The sequence below is a fragment of the Serinus canaria genome, chromosome 1A (genome assembly GCF_022539315.1).
Source record: "Serinus canaria isolate serCan28SL12 chromosome 1A, serCan2020, whole genome shotgun sequence".
Taxonomy (NCBI): domain Eukaryota; kingdom Metazoa; phylum Chordata; class Aves; order Passeriformes; family Fringillidae; genus Serinus; species Serinus canaria.
This window is the reverse complement of record NC_066314.1, coordinates 67,047,986-67,062,735: the sequence shown is the minus strand read 5'-3', so window position 1 is coordinate 67,062,735 and position 14,750 is coordinate 67,047,986. Positions and strand designations below refer to the sequence as shown.

The 14,750-nt window shown below is 40.4% G+C and overlaps 1 protein-coding gene across 3 annotated transcripts in view; it reads right to left on the bottom strand.

Moving 5' to 3' along the window:
• The window catches only part of CACNA1C (calcium voltage-gated channel subunit alpha1 C), a 458,270-nt gene that overhangs the window by 193,705 nt on the left and 249,815 nt on the right, over positions 1–14,750 (bottom strand). For all 3 annotated transcript variants that reach the window (XM_050984223.1, XM_018919792.3, XM_050984221.1), the window contains exon 4: positions 1,627–1,766. In XM_050984223.1, coding sequence (XP_050840180.1) covers positions 1,627–1,766 — 140 coding nt within the window. The remainder of the gene's footprint in view (positions 1–1,626; positions 1,767–14,750) is intronic.

The following is a 14,750-nucleotide window of genomic DNA, read 5'->3' as shown; positions in this document are numbered from 1 at the left end:
CCCATCTAGTGAGTAAGAGCTGCTGGAGGCAAAAGCAGATAGAGGAGCTCAGAGCTGCAGCTTGTGTCATTGGCAAGGGAATTAATTTCAGCCTGAATATCATCTTGCTGATTAACTGCCCTCGTAGGAAAATTGAAAAGGACTGTACTTAAACTAGATATAATGCTGCTCTGTGATTTCTGGAGTCCTCCTGTCTCACATCCAATGGAAAAATAGGAGGTAATGTGTCCTCTCTTTAAAATGCCTCTTTCTCATAAAAATGAAAAGGGAATCATCAAATTCACAGGAGTTTTGTTCCTCAATCTTTCTTCAACTTAGGCAGCAATTTCCAAACAGGTGAGATATCTGAGGGCATTCAAAGGCAGAACCAATGATGGAATTGGATATCATTACCAGGGGAGGGTGTGGGGATTTTCCAGTTTTCAGGTACTGACATGCTAAAGGATCCTCTGTCTGTGGGTAGGAAAAAAGGAGAAGCACAATGGGCATTGCTGTAAGGAGAAGCTTTATGCCCACTTGGAGGCAGAGAGGTCTTGAGACTAAGAATAGGCTTCAGCCTGTCCTCCCTCCCCCTCACTGGGAATTCTCCTTCCTCCCACACTTATCCATGGTGATGGGGAGTGGGAGGTATTGGGAAGCACACAGCACTTTGCTGATAAAATATTTTGGGGCCAGCACAAAAATGGTCAGGAAGGCGTATTGGTGTGGGGCAGAAATTGTGAGGGGGTTTTGATGATTAGGAGTGTCCCTTCTGACGTTTTCCCTAGGAGATGATGCAGGGTTTCCTTGGGAAAGAGGTGAAAAGACTGCAAGTTTTTGTGGGCGATGAAACTCTCTAACAATGGAGTGGTGGGAGGATGGGACAAATTATTCAGGCAAAGAAATACTTGTTCCCTTTGTATTCAGAGGTAGTTTATCCTTCACCTCTTTCCTTCAACAACCACAATTCCAGTCCCTTGCTTATCTCTAACCCTTAGGCAGAAAAAGCAGAATATGTATTATTTTGCTTTTATTCAAATAAATTAAATGCCAAACTTGAAAAACATGGAGAGAATTAAGAGAATTAGAAAAGTTGCAGCTCAAAGTGGTAATTTGATCCACAGTAGTAAAACTAGTCTTTAAAGAGGTTAAAAGGTTAAAAGGGTCAAAATTAAAAGTGTTGAATTCACCAGCTGAGCAGTGCAATTGAACTGAAAAGTTATTTCTTTTGTAAGTAGGAAAACATGGGATTTCAATTTTTCTTCCATCTTCCAGAATGAGAAACATCAGCAGAACTTCACAGGATGGCAGAATTTATCTGTCACCAAACTCCTAGTCTTAATTCAGGGACTACCTAGATATTATTTTAAAAACTTCATACAGATTTAAAAACAAATGCATTTTCTTGTAGTTAAGCACATTCAGGCAATTGACTTCATCTAACAGCTTTAGACTGCTTTCTCTTTTTACCTCTAGCTCCCAAAGAGCAGTTTAATTTCCCTGTCCTGCAAACCATTAAAATGGCGTTTGCCAGAGGAACAGGAGGGACATCAAGGTCTAACATCACCCATACGTAACAAAGCATTGACCCACTCTCATGGTCCCAAATGTGGACAGTGCCTTGAAAAACAAGCTGTTGGTACTCACCCTACTACCACAATTATAAAATCTAGTAAATTCCAGCCATTGCGGAGGTAAGCGTTGGGGTGAAAGAGAAGTCCGTATGCTATTACTTTTAAAAATGCTTCCACTGTAAAAATTATGAGAAAGAGATATTCCACTCGTTCCTGGGGAAGACAAGAGAACAAAAGAGACACTGGTTAGTGTGACAAATCACAAATCAGGATGTTTTCTTCTGTCCTAGTCCACCCCTGCAGCCTCCAGCTCACTGGCTGCCACCAGTGTGCACCTCCCACTCTGAGCTTGCTGGCCAGAGGGTTTTGCTCCTCAGCCTTGCACGACCTGCAGCCACTCTGACAGTACAAAGGGCAGTAAATTTTAGTTCCATTCTGAAATTTGCTGCCCTTTTCTTGGCAGGGACTGACCCCTGAACTGGCTTGTGCTAAGCAGGAAGGGAGAGGGTTGGCAGGATGTTCCCAGCCATCAGGGCAAAAATTGACAGCCATCAAGAGTGAGCTGCATCCAGCACTTTTCTGCCTCTGGAGAGGAAACGTTGCTGCATGCAATACTGTGGAGAGAGATGGGGAAAATCAAATGAGCCCACCTGAGACTCATGTGTGTGTCAAACTGAGCCTTCTTTGGGATTCCCTTTTCTGCTGCTGGGGAATAAGCAGGCTGAATATTGGTGATAAGTGATTCACAGATCAGGCTGACTAACACTAGAGGCTTTTAGTCATTCTGTTAGAATTGTACATATCCCTGCAAAATGCAGGCTGCAATTAAGCATATCCAAACAAAGGCACTTCCAGTTACAGTAGAGCCCGATTTAGGCCAAGAAAGCAGGCTTTTGGAGTCAGTACACAGGCTCCCCATCTCGCATCCTCAGGGCTTTTAGCCCCAGTGTGGAATAAGGATAGCAGTATTGCAGAAATGGTAGGGATCTCCACCTAAGTAGGAGGAAAACTGCAGCATTAGGTAATCACTACACAAGTGCTGCGTGGCAAGTTGAGTGGGAGATAAGTACAGGAAAACTAGATGACAGCAAAAGGAGACCAAGTCCCTACAAGGTTAAACTACAAAGTCATTAGAAGTTCACACTGAAGAAATAAAATCTGAGACAAATACAAATTAAAACATCCTAGGCATTCCTGACATATCTTAAAGGATATTCAGCACAACAGTCACAGGTCACTATTTTTCTTTTCTGCTCCAAATTGCAACTGCCCTGTTCCTCTGTCTAGCTGAATACATGTATGACATTTTCATATTATACAGCAATATAGAATGAGCAGAATTACAAAAAAAATTAGTTCCATCATTTGACAGCTGCCCATTCGAATATCTTCAATTCAGCTCTGGATAATTAACAGCTCACAAGCAGCCTGCAGATCAAAAAAAAAAAAAAAAAAAAAGCAGTTGCCTGTTCATCTGCATGCTTACATTAACGTGATATTTTAAAAGACTGAGGAACTCCATCTGACAGTAGCAGGCACATGTTTGTGCTTTAAAATATTGCTGGTTTGCCTCAGACAATGCTTTCCCAATGACTGCAGTATCCCCCAGTGCTTAGTACAAGGAATGCCTAAAAAAAAGAAAAAGTGTCATTCTGCAGTTATCTGATCCAGTAGTAAAGCTTTTGAACACACCCACAGCAGAGGATTTGTCTGTCCTTGTCCCAGATGGAGACACAGCAGCACACCAAGGATTTCCCTTCCCTTGAACTCAGAAAAGGAAACAACAGTATTGTATGCTGTGTTCCCAGCTCTACAAATAGTAAGTGCTGGCAACCAGGGGCCTGAGCACAGGAAAGAGCTCCATGATGTCTCCATGAAGGGACTGACATAGTGGCCCTTCTCCTTCCACTACAGCTGAGAGCTGAACAAGTGCTGATACAGCCAAGCAGACCCAAATGATCCATGTCCAGGCACACATTTGTAAAGCAGGACCAGCTTTGTGGAATCTCTCAAACAAAAACAAAAAGAAATGCAAAATGACCTCGTGATGGGAAGTCCATGTGGTCTTCCCAACTGCCCTGCCCCTTTGTGCTGCCCCATGGCTCTGCCAAAATGGCCCAAGGCCCAACCCCACAGACAGCTCATGGGAGCTCTGCCTCATGGAGCAATGCCCCATGACTGCAAGGACAAGGTAAAGCCTGTGTAGAGACTGAAGAAAGATGAAAATGGGCTGCGAGGGGGAAAAACCTGCCCTGAACTGAGGATGGAAGTAGGGAGTGCTGTGCCTGAGATGGACAAGGCCTCACTAGTGCCAAAGGAACACTTTTGAGGAGGGAAACAAAGATTTCTCTTATGGCAACCCAAACCAATAATTAGTCTTTCTCACTCCCTGTTTCAACCAGGGCCTTTGCACAGTTGTGGGCGAGCTCTTTTCCCCCTCTGACAAAAAGGGCCAAACTACTCCTCATCCTGCCTTTGAGGCTGCCCTGCACACTCAGTTCATCTCCCTCCATAAACACACCCAGGATCACAACAAAGTGTTGCAGGCCCTAAAACCTCTTTTAGTAGCCACAGCTGAGATGGCACAAGGGATGTGGAGGAGCCCACCCACTCATTCAGCAGCTCCAGGGCCCTTTAGAAGCAGGTGGGCAGAACAGGTGAGGTGGAAGGCCTAAGGCTGAACCCATGCCCAGCAATTTAACAGCAGACATTGTCACTGGCCCCCAGGGACAAACGCTGCTGCCAGCTCTGTCTGGCTTTGTGCTGCACAGCCTTTCCACTCCATGAATTTCACTGAAATACCTGTGCTAGTGCCAGCAAAAAGAGTCCATGAAAGAAGAGACTTGGGAAAATTCTGGAATAACTTTTTTTTAAAATTACTATTTAAAAAATATTTAGTGCTGTACAGAGCAGACAATATATCAACAACTAACATGTTCCATTTGGCTGGATTTAGGAGCCTCATACCTTTTCTGTCTCTAAAGATGCCTATGGGAATACAGACATTTTTTGTTATTGTAATAAATGCTGCTTGTTGAACCATGTTGTGGGGCTAATAATATGCCAAAGTACTGCACACAAATGCATGCATATACACCTATACATTGATATATACATATATGCAACTACTACAAGCTGTTTGAATAAATTCCTAACAGTTCTTCAGCAAAGGTGGAAAGATCCATAAAAAATAAAATTCTATAAAAGGTTCTGAAATTAACATAAGATACAGAATGTTGAGCTGAGGATAGATTTTATGATCCTCTGCACTTAAATTAATGATTTCAGGGTGTGAAACTGAAGGAAAAATACTGCTGAGATTAAACAGTGCAGCCGCTCCAGGACCATTTCAGAAAGCCACTCCTGCTCAGACTCAAGAAGAATTTGAAAAGCCTACTAAATAATTTGTGTCTCCTTTTCTTCCTATACCATAAAACTAAAGAGCCTTTATGAACAGAGCACAACTCAGTAATGTCATAACACAACTGAGTTCCCCAGAATGTGGACTGCAGCCCCAATTCTGATGCCACCTTGCCCAGAGAGGGCAGAGATGTGACTCAGCCACTCCCTGCCTCAGGTTAGAAGTGACAGGACTGTCTCTCACCCTCAGCAACCACAGAACAATGAATTTGTCTCTTCTAAATAGGCATCTGCACCTTTGATTGCTCATTGGAAGCTTTGCTCTCACAGATGAGGTAGACCACAGCCCAGTGTTTCAATCTCCCAAGAGACACAGCACTGCAAAGTATCCATCATCCCAACTTCTCTAAGAAGCTAATTTGGTACAATTTTAGAGGAAGCCAAGGTAGAAAAATATTGGTATTTCTGAGAGAGTTCCCTGCTGACAGGGAGGGAGGGAGCCAAGCACTACCTTTGTGGACTGAAAAGAGATAGCAACAGCATTGCTCCTTGAAACACTAATCCAAACCACATCATCAAAAGAGAAGGAACTTTGGAGCTGCAACAAAGAAGGAATAGTATTTCTTTATTTGCCTCTTAGAAATGAGAACTATGGTCATGTGGCTGAGGCACAAGAAGCACACTGCAGGCTGCTGAATTACGAACCAGGAGCTTCCTCCTCGGACAATAGGGACATAAATGTTTTGAAAATCTAAGAAAAAATGCCAACAAAATATGACTGGAAGAAGAGGAAGGATAAAAGTTTTACAAGGTGGATCAGTCCCTGGAGAACATATGTTCTGGGGCTGGCTGTACCCCTGCTTGACTTTGTTTTGGGGGTTTTTTGTAGAACTAGGACATGAGCATCAGCTATCCTAGCTGATAGATCAGCCAGCACTAACACTGCCAAGAAGCAACCTGTACATCATCTTACTCATAACAAAGAAACAAATATTAACTTGCTCTCAAGGCTGTAAGATATATTACCCAAAGAGGATCACTGTATTATGTATGAAACCCCTCTAATCCCATGTGTCTTCCGAAGAAGTCATAAGTTTGGTTTTGTTTATAATTTTTAAACTGTAGCTAATGTCATCTTGGGTTCATAAAAGGAGCCTGAAAACAGGAAATCCAAGGAAATGACTCTAGGGTGTCATAAGGCTTTTCTCCTGTCAGAAAGTGAGTAGACCAGTGCTATTTCTGAGAAATGGTCATCAGAATGATTCACTGTATCTTGATCCCAGCTTTCTAAACTCCATCCATCCATCCAGCAGCACTGCTCGGTTATAACATTTTCATTGCAAGAAAGATTAAATCACAATCAGGTTCTTGCATTTCATACACACCAATCTAAGAGCTTACATTTCAGTCACTAAATGTTTTCTCAGACTTTGCTCTCTGTCTCTCCTTGCACTCTGACCATCTTGCTACAAGCCATGTTTCAAAAATTACAGTTTATATGTTTGAAGTAATGAGACACAAGCACTGTGCAGTTAGAACCTTTATGGGGCTGCCTGTTTGACCTCAGCTACATCTGAGCCTGCATTATTATTCCCTAAAGCTTCCTTAAACTTAAGAGAATACATCTCTTCAGTAATGCAAATACCAGATATCCAAGGAAAACAGCAGTATTTTAAGGGCCTCTGTCATATAGGATGTTTTGGCAATGCTTATGAAAATAGGCTCTGAAAGAGAGATATGAATCAGAATGGAAGCACTCAGACCTTCCCCTAGTAGGGAAAACAATCTTTTCTGGTGGTCAGTAAGGAGACTGAGCTGCAGTGCTGGGAAAGATGGCCCAGAGACTCCATGCAAAAAGGTTTGATGATTCTTGGGTTACAGGTTACCATCACATCTGGGATATGGGTATCCTCAGTGTGTCAATATGCTAAACAGGAGACTACCACTTGCATGAATAACTGTGACCTTTGGTGAGGAAGAGCCACATGTGCGCACTGAGAGGATCAATTCAATAAAGAAATTGTTAAGACAGGTTTGTTGACAGTGAGTTACTTCTGAGTATATTCAGTTACTCAGAAGACATTTTTAGCTAAGTATGCATGGAAATATTCAAGCACATGAGAGAATAAAACTTAAAAGACAGAACATGTTTGGATTTTATTTTTTCCAAAAAACTACTGTCCCTGCAGAAACAAGTGGTCATATCCATTTAATAGAGAGAAAGGGATGATAAGATGTCATACTGAACGTAACATGCTGAGTATAACTCCATTTGCTGCTCTTTCTGGTCCTAAAACACAGCATCCCTTCTACACATTCCCCAAAAGGACTATCCCCAAAATCAGAGCAGAAGAACACTATCTGATTTTACCTGACAAAACAAGCCCAAAGAAGAAAGTGGGTCACTACTACTGAACTAAAGATTAACCCACCAATTTGTTAAATAGAAGTCAGGAGGGCTTCTGAAAGGTTGGATTTCCAAATATGATCAGCTCTGTCTTCTCTCCACTCCAGCCAAGGACAGTGTCAGGCTTTCAAATGAGCAGAGCTAAATTCATACCAAGCACTGCAGAAATACCAACTTTTAATTAACTCCTGGTAAGTGGGGGATTCACTCACATCTGCCTTAAAGGTGTCCAGGTGTCCAACACAAGAATAAAAGAAAGATAGGATTCTCACTAATGTGAAAGAAGCAATTATAAAACAGGAATATAGTGCAAGTCAGCCTTCAGTGCTTTATGATTATTCACAACGTGCCCACGATGTATTTAAAGAACTTCCCCTGAAGTGAATAGAAGAGAGAACATAAATAGTTCTAAATTATTACAGGCCTCATACACATGTCCCATATTCAGGGGTTCCTTGGCAAATCAATGAATATTTCATGCAGAACTCTTTTGCACAATTTAGTCTATAAGGCCCCAGTTTTTCTTAGAGCACATTGGCAAGGATCAGGTTGAATTTATTTACTGGTTTAGTGGAACTATGCTGTGTATCAGAGTCCAATTGTAACACAGAGCCAGGGTAGAAGGGGGTTGTCCTGGTTCAGGAGGAAACTTCCAAAAGGATCCATCTAGAAAGCAGATTCAAGCAGCCCCTCCCCCAATTTGTTTGGGAAAAGATTTCCTTGGAGAAAAGTGGAAAAACCTGTTTATTAAACAAGCAAAGTATGCACAGGCATAAAAAAAGAATATTAAACAATAAAACCTCTCGCTGTTCTGAAGAGGTGGCAAATTCAGAAAGTCCTTTTGTGGACTCTTGCCCACTTCTTTTCCTCCTCTTCACTCTCAGAACCAATCTTAAAGGTGCAAACCAATCTTACCTTGTGCAAACACACTTTCCCTTCCAGTCAGCCATGTGCTCATGCTTGCTCAAACCAGAACACAGATGATGAATGCCACTGCTGTTCTGATTTATCATCCTTTCACCTACATTTTTCACTAACAGAGAGTGGGAAAATAAGCCCCAAGTAATAAAAATGTAATTATTGGGAGTCCTAAATTTCAGAAAGAGGTGACATGCCAATAACATTTGGATGGCAATACAATAGGAATATTGTTTTGGAACCTTTATACTAGAGAAGGTTCTGAACAGCTTGATTAATTTTGAAGACAATCCTGCTTGGAGATAGAATTTGAACTAGACAACCTACAAAAACCCCTGTTCAACCTATATTTTTTCTGAGACTCTAAATGCATGCTTTATTACTCTATATGTGCCTCTAGTCCTCACAATAATCTAACAAACTTGATATTTCCTTTCCATTGTACATCGATACTTCCCAGTGGGATTCCTAATTCTTCATAACAGAGATGATCAAGAAAGCACCTTCTGGATAGAAATAAAGGATTATACATCCATTTAAACTTAAAACTTGAACTCTGGTGCCAATTAGACAATGTCTAACACTTATAAGACATTTCTTTACTGTCTTTGTCTAGCAATAGCAGAAATCTCTTGGGCATTGTTGCTCAAGATTAATTTTTTTTTTTACTAAAATAGAACAATAGAATCCTGTTTATATATGAGTCAAATCCAGAGAATACGTTCCTTATGGATTCAGATTTTCTTTGGTATGACCAAGAACTGAAGCCATACAAACAGGCCATGAACAAATATTCCAAACAGAACAGCTCTGAAGAGGTAAAGAAGGTTGTATCCTAATTTTTTTTGTTTTGATCCACTAGTCTGATTAAACTGAAATGAACTGTCACTTTATATTTTGCTCAGACCAATAAGAGATTACCCTTCTAGGAGGAAGCCAAATCAGGGAAGGCAGCATAAAGTTTATGACTGAGAGAGCCTCATTTAGGATCTCTGCATAGAAATTAAAGGTGGCAAGGTGTTGTTGCCATGCCTAGGAATTAAATTCACCCCTAGAAGAAGCTTTTACTGGTTTCCTTTATGCATTTTTGGGGCAATGAGGCAGCCCAGTGTCTTCTCCCAAGGTTAACACAGCCATTACAAACACCCCCATCATTTTTCCATCTACCAACCACTAGTCAAGACCAGGGTACCAGAAACATCCATTTAAATCAGAGCAGCCCCAGTAGAGCAGCTGTATCTAATAGATCATCACAAAGCATGAGTGTCTCATCCAGCTCCAAAAATGACTCAGATAAGTGAGAAATGGGCTACCCACCATGCTCAGGTGTCTGCACTCAATCACGTACACAGAGAAATACACAAGTCCAGCAGCCACAAATTATTTCAGTGTTCTACTTAATTAATTTTAAAAATCATTATTAATCTTAAAAAAAACAGGCTAGTGTTAACATTGAGTGTTTTGTTGCCAGACAGAACTCTGTGTGTGTATGTGTATTTATCTCTACTTAAGGAGAGATTCTAGAGAACTATCTAATTAAATAATGATTCATTAGGGCAGTTTCTAAAAGGTCTTCAGAGTGCATCATCAATGATTTTAGCATTTTGCACCACTCATGAGCCCAGTCCTAAAGGGGCAGGTCTGGAGTTCCTATCACAATATCACTTTAATCTGACCATCATTACACAATCTGTGCTTTCAGTATCTTCTTTTTCAATGAGTCCCTAAAATTCTCAGTGGTAGGCACAAAGATTAACAAAGGTGAAACCCAACCATCTGACTGCTAAAAAGAAGTAACCTTGCCCCCATGAGATTTATTAATTTCTAATAATTTGCATGATTTAGGGAGCTAATGATTTAACTGCTTGCAATCAACTTTATGGCAACTATGATTTGTCTGCCCTATAAACTTAGACTTGCCACATCAATAGGCACAGTGGGAAAAATTCATGGTTGTATTCAGTCAACTTTCCAAAAAGATGACCAAAAATTGGGCTCCAAAATGAAGGATTGAATTCCCAACAGAGCTCGAGATGGGAATAGTGAGTTCCTTTGAAAATATACCTGTAAGGAGACTTTCTATGTGCCAAGGATTTTTACAATCCCTCCATGGATAAGAGGTGTGGAAGAGTTATAATCCATACCCATAACTTAATGAAGAATCATTTCTCTCAGAAAGTTGGATTTTTTGGGTTTTTTTTTGGTTTTTTTTTTGTTTGTTTGTTTTGTGGTTTTTATGGTTTGTTGGTTTTGGTGGTTTTTGTTGTTGGTTTTGTTTTGTTTTGATGGGGTTGTTTTGTTTTGTTTTTGTGGGGTGTTTTTATGGTTTGTTGATTATTTTTTTGTTTTTATTTTACTTTTTAAAAATTCTCTGATCCTACAAAGTTTTTAATAATTCTAGTGCATGCTAAGTCAGGCTAAAGTAGAGTCTTAAGCAGGAAGAATTTTGCTACTAATTTTGTCTGTATGCTGAATTGCCCATTTCTTTTTCTTTACAACTTCTCAGGTAACCTAAAACATTATAAACTGTCCCTGGGCTGCCTTGCAAGGAGAACTCAAACTTGCTGAACCCCCAGGTGCTGAACTGACAGAAGGGCTGGTGTTGCCTCTCCCCAGCAGCTCTTGACACAGAGAACATTTCCAGAAAGGAGCAGCAACCAAAGGAAGGGCAGCTCTCCTGGGAAGAGATCTCAGCAAGCACAGGCTCCTCAATGAGCCATGGACACACCCAGCAATGTTTAGACTCTCTGTGGATCACTCTCAACCACTGAGTTAAGAGCCAAAAAGCTGCAAGTGAGCCCCTGCAGAAATCTGGCCCTGGACCTCTGTTTTTAGACTTTTCTCTGACTGCCCACGCAGAAGACCTCAACAAATCCCACTTTTGAAACATCTCTGTCAAATGCATTTTACTCCCATCATTCTTGCACATTTTGGGATGCTCTAATTTATGTTTTTAATCTACTACAATTCTTTTATAATTGTTTGTGCAGTGATGCCTGACAGGGATTGCTTTATAAATAAATCAAATTTATGGCTATTTATAACCTCTCTCTCTTGAAATTTCTCAGGAAATAAATTGGTCCCACAGCTCAGTCTTCTAGGGTTGGGGTTTCTCTGTAGACTTTCATACAAACACACAATGTGCATGCATGAAAGGAAGAGAGAAAGGGACAGACAAAGAGAGAGAGTGCACGTGTGTGTGACTTTTCTTTCCCTGAGTAACTTCAGGGCATATTTAACATTCTGTTCACAGTGCTCAAGACAGACAGGAAAAACACAACTGAAGGGGATGAAAAAAAATGAAAAGTCCTTGCAGCCTCTTCATCTCAGGCTCCATCCTTCCTTTCCTGGAACAAAGGTTTTCCTGTTTTGTTTACTACCCTCAGTAAGTTTCTCTTCAGTTTCTTGCTGCTTGAGCAGACAGGACGCATGAAATGAGGCAGATATAAGGACCTCTGACAACCAGCACATAAAACTCATTTTATTTCCTTAATGGAAGGCTAATTGGTAATTAAAAACATGACTGTGACCTGTGCAGTACCCAGAGAATAGAAATTGATTTCATTTTAAACATATAAAGCTCACAGGGCTGCAGCTCTGCAGAGCAGCAAGACTTTCTGGGCAAGGAGAAGTGAAAGAAGTCCCTCAGTTTTTAACAGGTTTTGCTAATTTAGGCAAACCAAAAAAAAAAAAAAAAAAAAGCCAAAGAAATTTGCCAGTTCTTCAGTCCCTTGGTTGACTCCCAAGAGCCACTCTGCTGACCCTCACTGCAGCTGCTACTGATGGTGAAATAGACCTAGAGACAAGAAGCTGGAAAATGGAATTCAGACTCTTGCTCCAGTCAAACCAGGGCAGGAATTTTCATTTCTTGTAAGACAAGTGTGTGCCTCATCCTCCTAGGTGTGTGTATTGTAGGCATAAAGAGAAATTAAAACTCTTACTGGGTGCCAGCAGCTCCTACCCAGCCAGGCTGGGGTACCCCCAGGACACTCCACCAGTCCCACAGAGCTCATGGCACTGCTGGGGTGGCTGCAGAGTAACACGAGGTTATGTCATAAAAAAATATTTGGATTTGCTTCAAACAAGCCAAACACACAGATCTGGGAATGTTGAAACATTTTTGTTCAATAAAAATGTCTAAACATGAGGCTCTGCTATTTCTGCACTCGCTGAAACTCTCTGAGAATGTCCCTTTACAGACAAGGGGAAAAGTTAGAATACTTCCAACTTTTCCTTCTAATATTCAACAAAACCAAGTTTTGAAATACTGGAATTTTTCAGACAATACCTAGATTTCCACCAGCCTGACTGGCAAACCAGCAGGAACAAAAATCGGGGAAAAAAGAGAAACAGCTATGAAACGGGTTAATACAGGCTCATGTATTTAATTAATTAAAAATAGGGAAGAAGGATTTCTAATTAAATTCAGACACTAATAAGGAATGAAGATTGCACCGATGCCCTTTTTTGCAATTGAAAACTCGGTAAATAAATGTGGTGAGCACTAATTATCATGCCAGAAGAGAGGCATCCCATGTACCTGTATTTTCTTTTACCATGATAAACCCTTAAGACAATATTTATTCTCATGCAGATAAACTTAAAATAAAAAAATAAGAAAAATATTAGAATCTGGACAATGAGAGGTCAAGAATCTTATTAATATCCTGTAATGTCCTTTAATTAAACTCAGCTTGATTAGCTTCTGGCTGGTTTGCAAAAAGGTGCATTTGTCCTATGTTCCCTGGCTGCAGGGGCAGCTCTGTCTCCTGCAAGCATTGCAGGCTGTGGGATCTCTGTCTAAATGGAAAATGAGATTTCAGCTGGCCTGTCTGAAAAAGAAATAAAAAAGGAGATCTAAATCCCACCCACAAACAGAATTCCCTTTTATCATTTAAGTCAAATTCTTATGGCACCCATCACTCAGGGGGAACAATCCTGGTGAAAACAGCTTGGAGAACTCAGCCAGATTTCCTCTACGTCAGAGCTCTGCTCAGGGCTGGCAAGCATCCTGCAAATGGACTTGAATTTCAAAGATTTCATGTTCACTTGATGAAAATAAGATGTTACACTCTGTGTTTTCACTCCCTCTGTTCCCAAGGCTCCCTTTCTCTTCAATCACCCTCAGGCTCAGAGCAAACAGGATTCATATTGATCTGTCTGAAAATTATTTTTAATGCTATTAATGTTATAGGCTGCTGTAATGGACCTCTTCCAAGTTTTTCATCCTGACCAGTTGTTCTGACTGACCTGCAACACACTAAATACATAACTTGCCTTGCTCCTGGCCAAGACCCAGCTCCCAGAACAGGAAAAAAACCCCTAAAAACATAAATTTGACAAACATGACGACATTTCTCATGAAACAAAGGCCTGATTTTGAAAAAGATTTTAAATTAAGATTTTAAATTAAAATGGATGTCATTTCCATCAACTTCTAGAAGGTCTGTACAACCAAGAACTGAGGACAGTAAACTTTGGCCTAGTAACAGCAAAAATATTCTACACCAACACAAAATCAAATTGCACAGACTTGGGAGGATTTTAGCATTTTCTTTTATTTGTCTACAAATTGTGGTAAGGCAGTGCTTTGCTAATGTTTGAGTTCAATGGGGGAACTAATTAAAAACTATAATTAAATGGAATAAGCTGCTATTATTTATGAAACAGTGAAAAGGGTGTTAAAAGAACAAACATAGACATGGAAAGAATAATGTTGATATTGCCTCTTCATTCTGTTCTGTCTTTGGTACTGTTAGTAACACACGGAAGGGGAACCAGTTTTGCAGGTAATAAGCATTGCTCAGTCCACAGTTTATCTTTATCCTTTGACAGACTGCAAGAACAAACACAGCAACTTAAAATTCATTCATAGAATATTTTATGAAAGGAAAAGGAGTCGATGATTCAATTTTCACAAACACTTTTGTGTTCTGCTGAAGTCTTCTCATTTTAGTCAGTTGGTCTAAACTGAAATTTTCCGAAATACTTTCTTCTCTCCTAAAAATTTCTTCCTTATGGAATCCATCAGGATTCAAGAAGATGTAGAAAAACATCCACAGGATAGCATGCAACAAGGACTTGTCTTAAGCCCCTGAGCATGACTCCACAAGCAACTTACCACAACTTATATTCCAAACAACTCTGTCACTTGCCTGTCCTCTGTTTCAATCTCCTACGCTGTCTCACCCTGCTTTATTTCAAACCCAATTTGTTTTCACAAGGAGATTAAAAAAAAACCCATAAGCAATGAGGACTATGAAACCACCGGCCTATGGCAAATGCCATAAAATAAAATAATTAAGGAAAATTCTTTAATTTTAATTAGCTTCCCTTCTGCAATCATTCCCTTCATGAAAAGTTCAATTACCAAGAACCAGTGCTGTTAGATTCACTGCACTATATTATAGTTAGCAGGGCTGTTGCACAGAAATGGAACTGACAGTGAAATCTCTGGTACAGCTTGCCAGATATGAAACTAATAGGGCTGAATTATCCCACAAGTCTTCTGG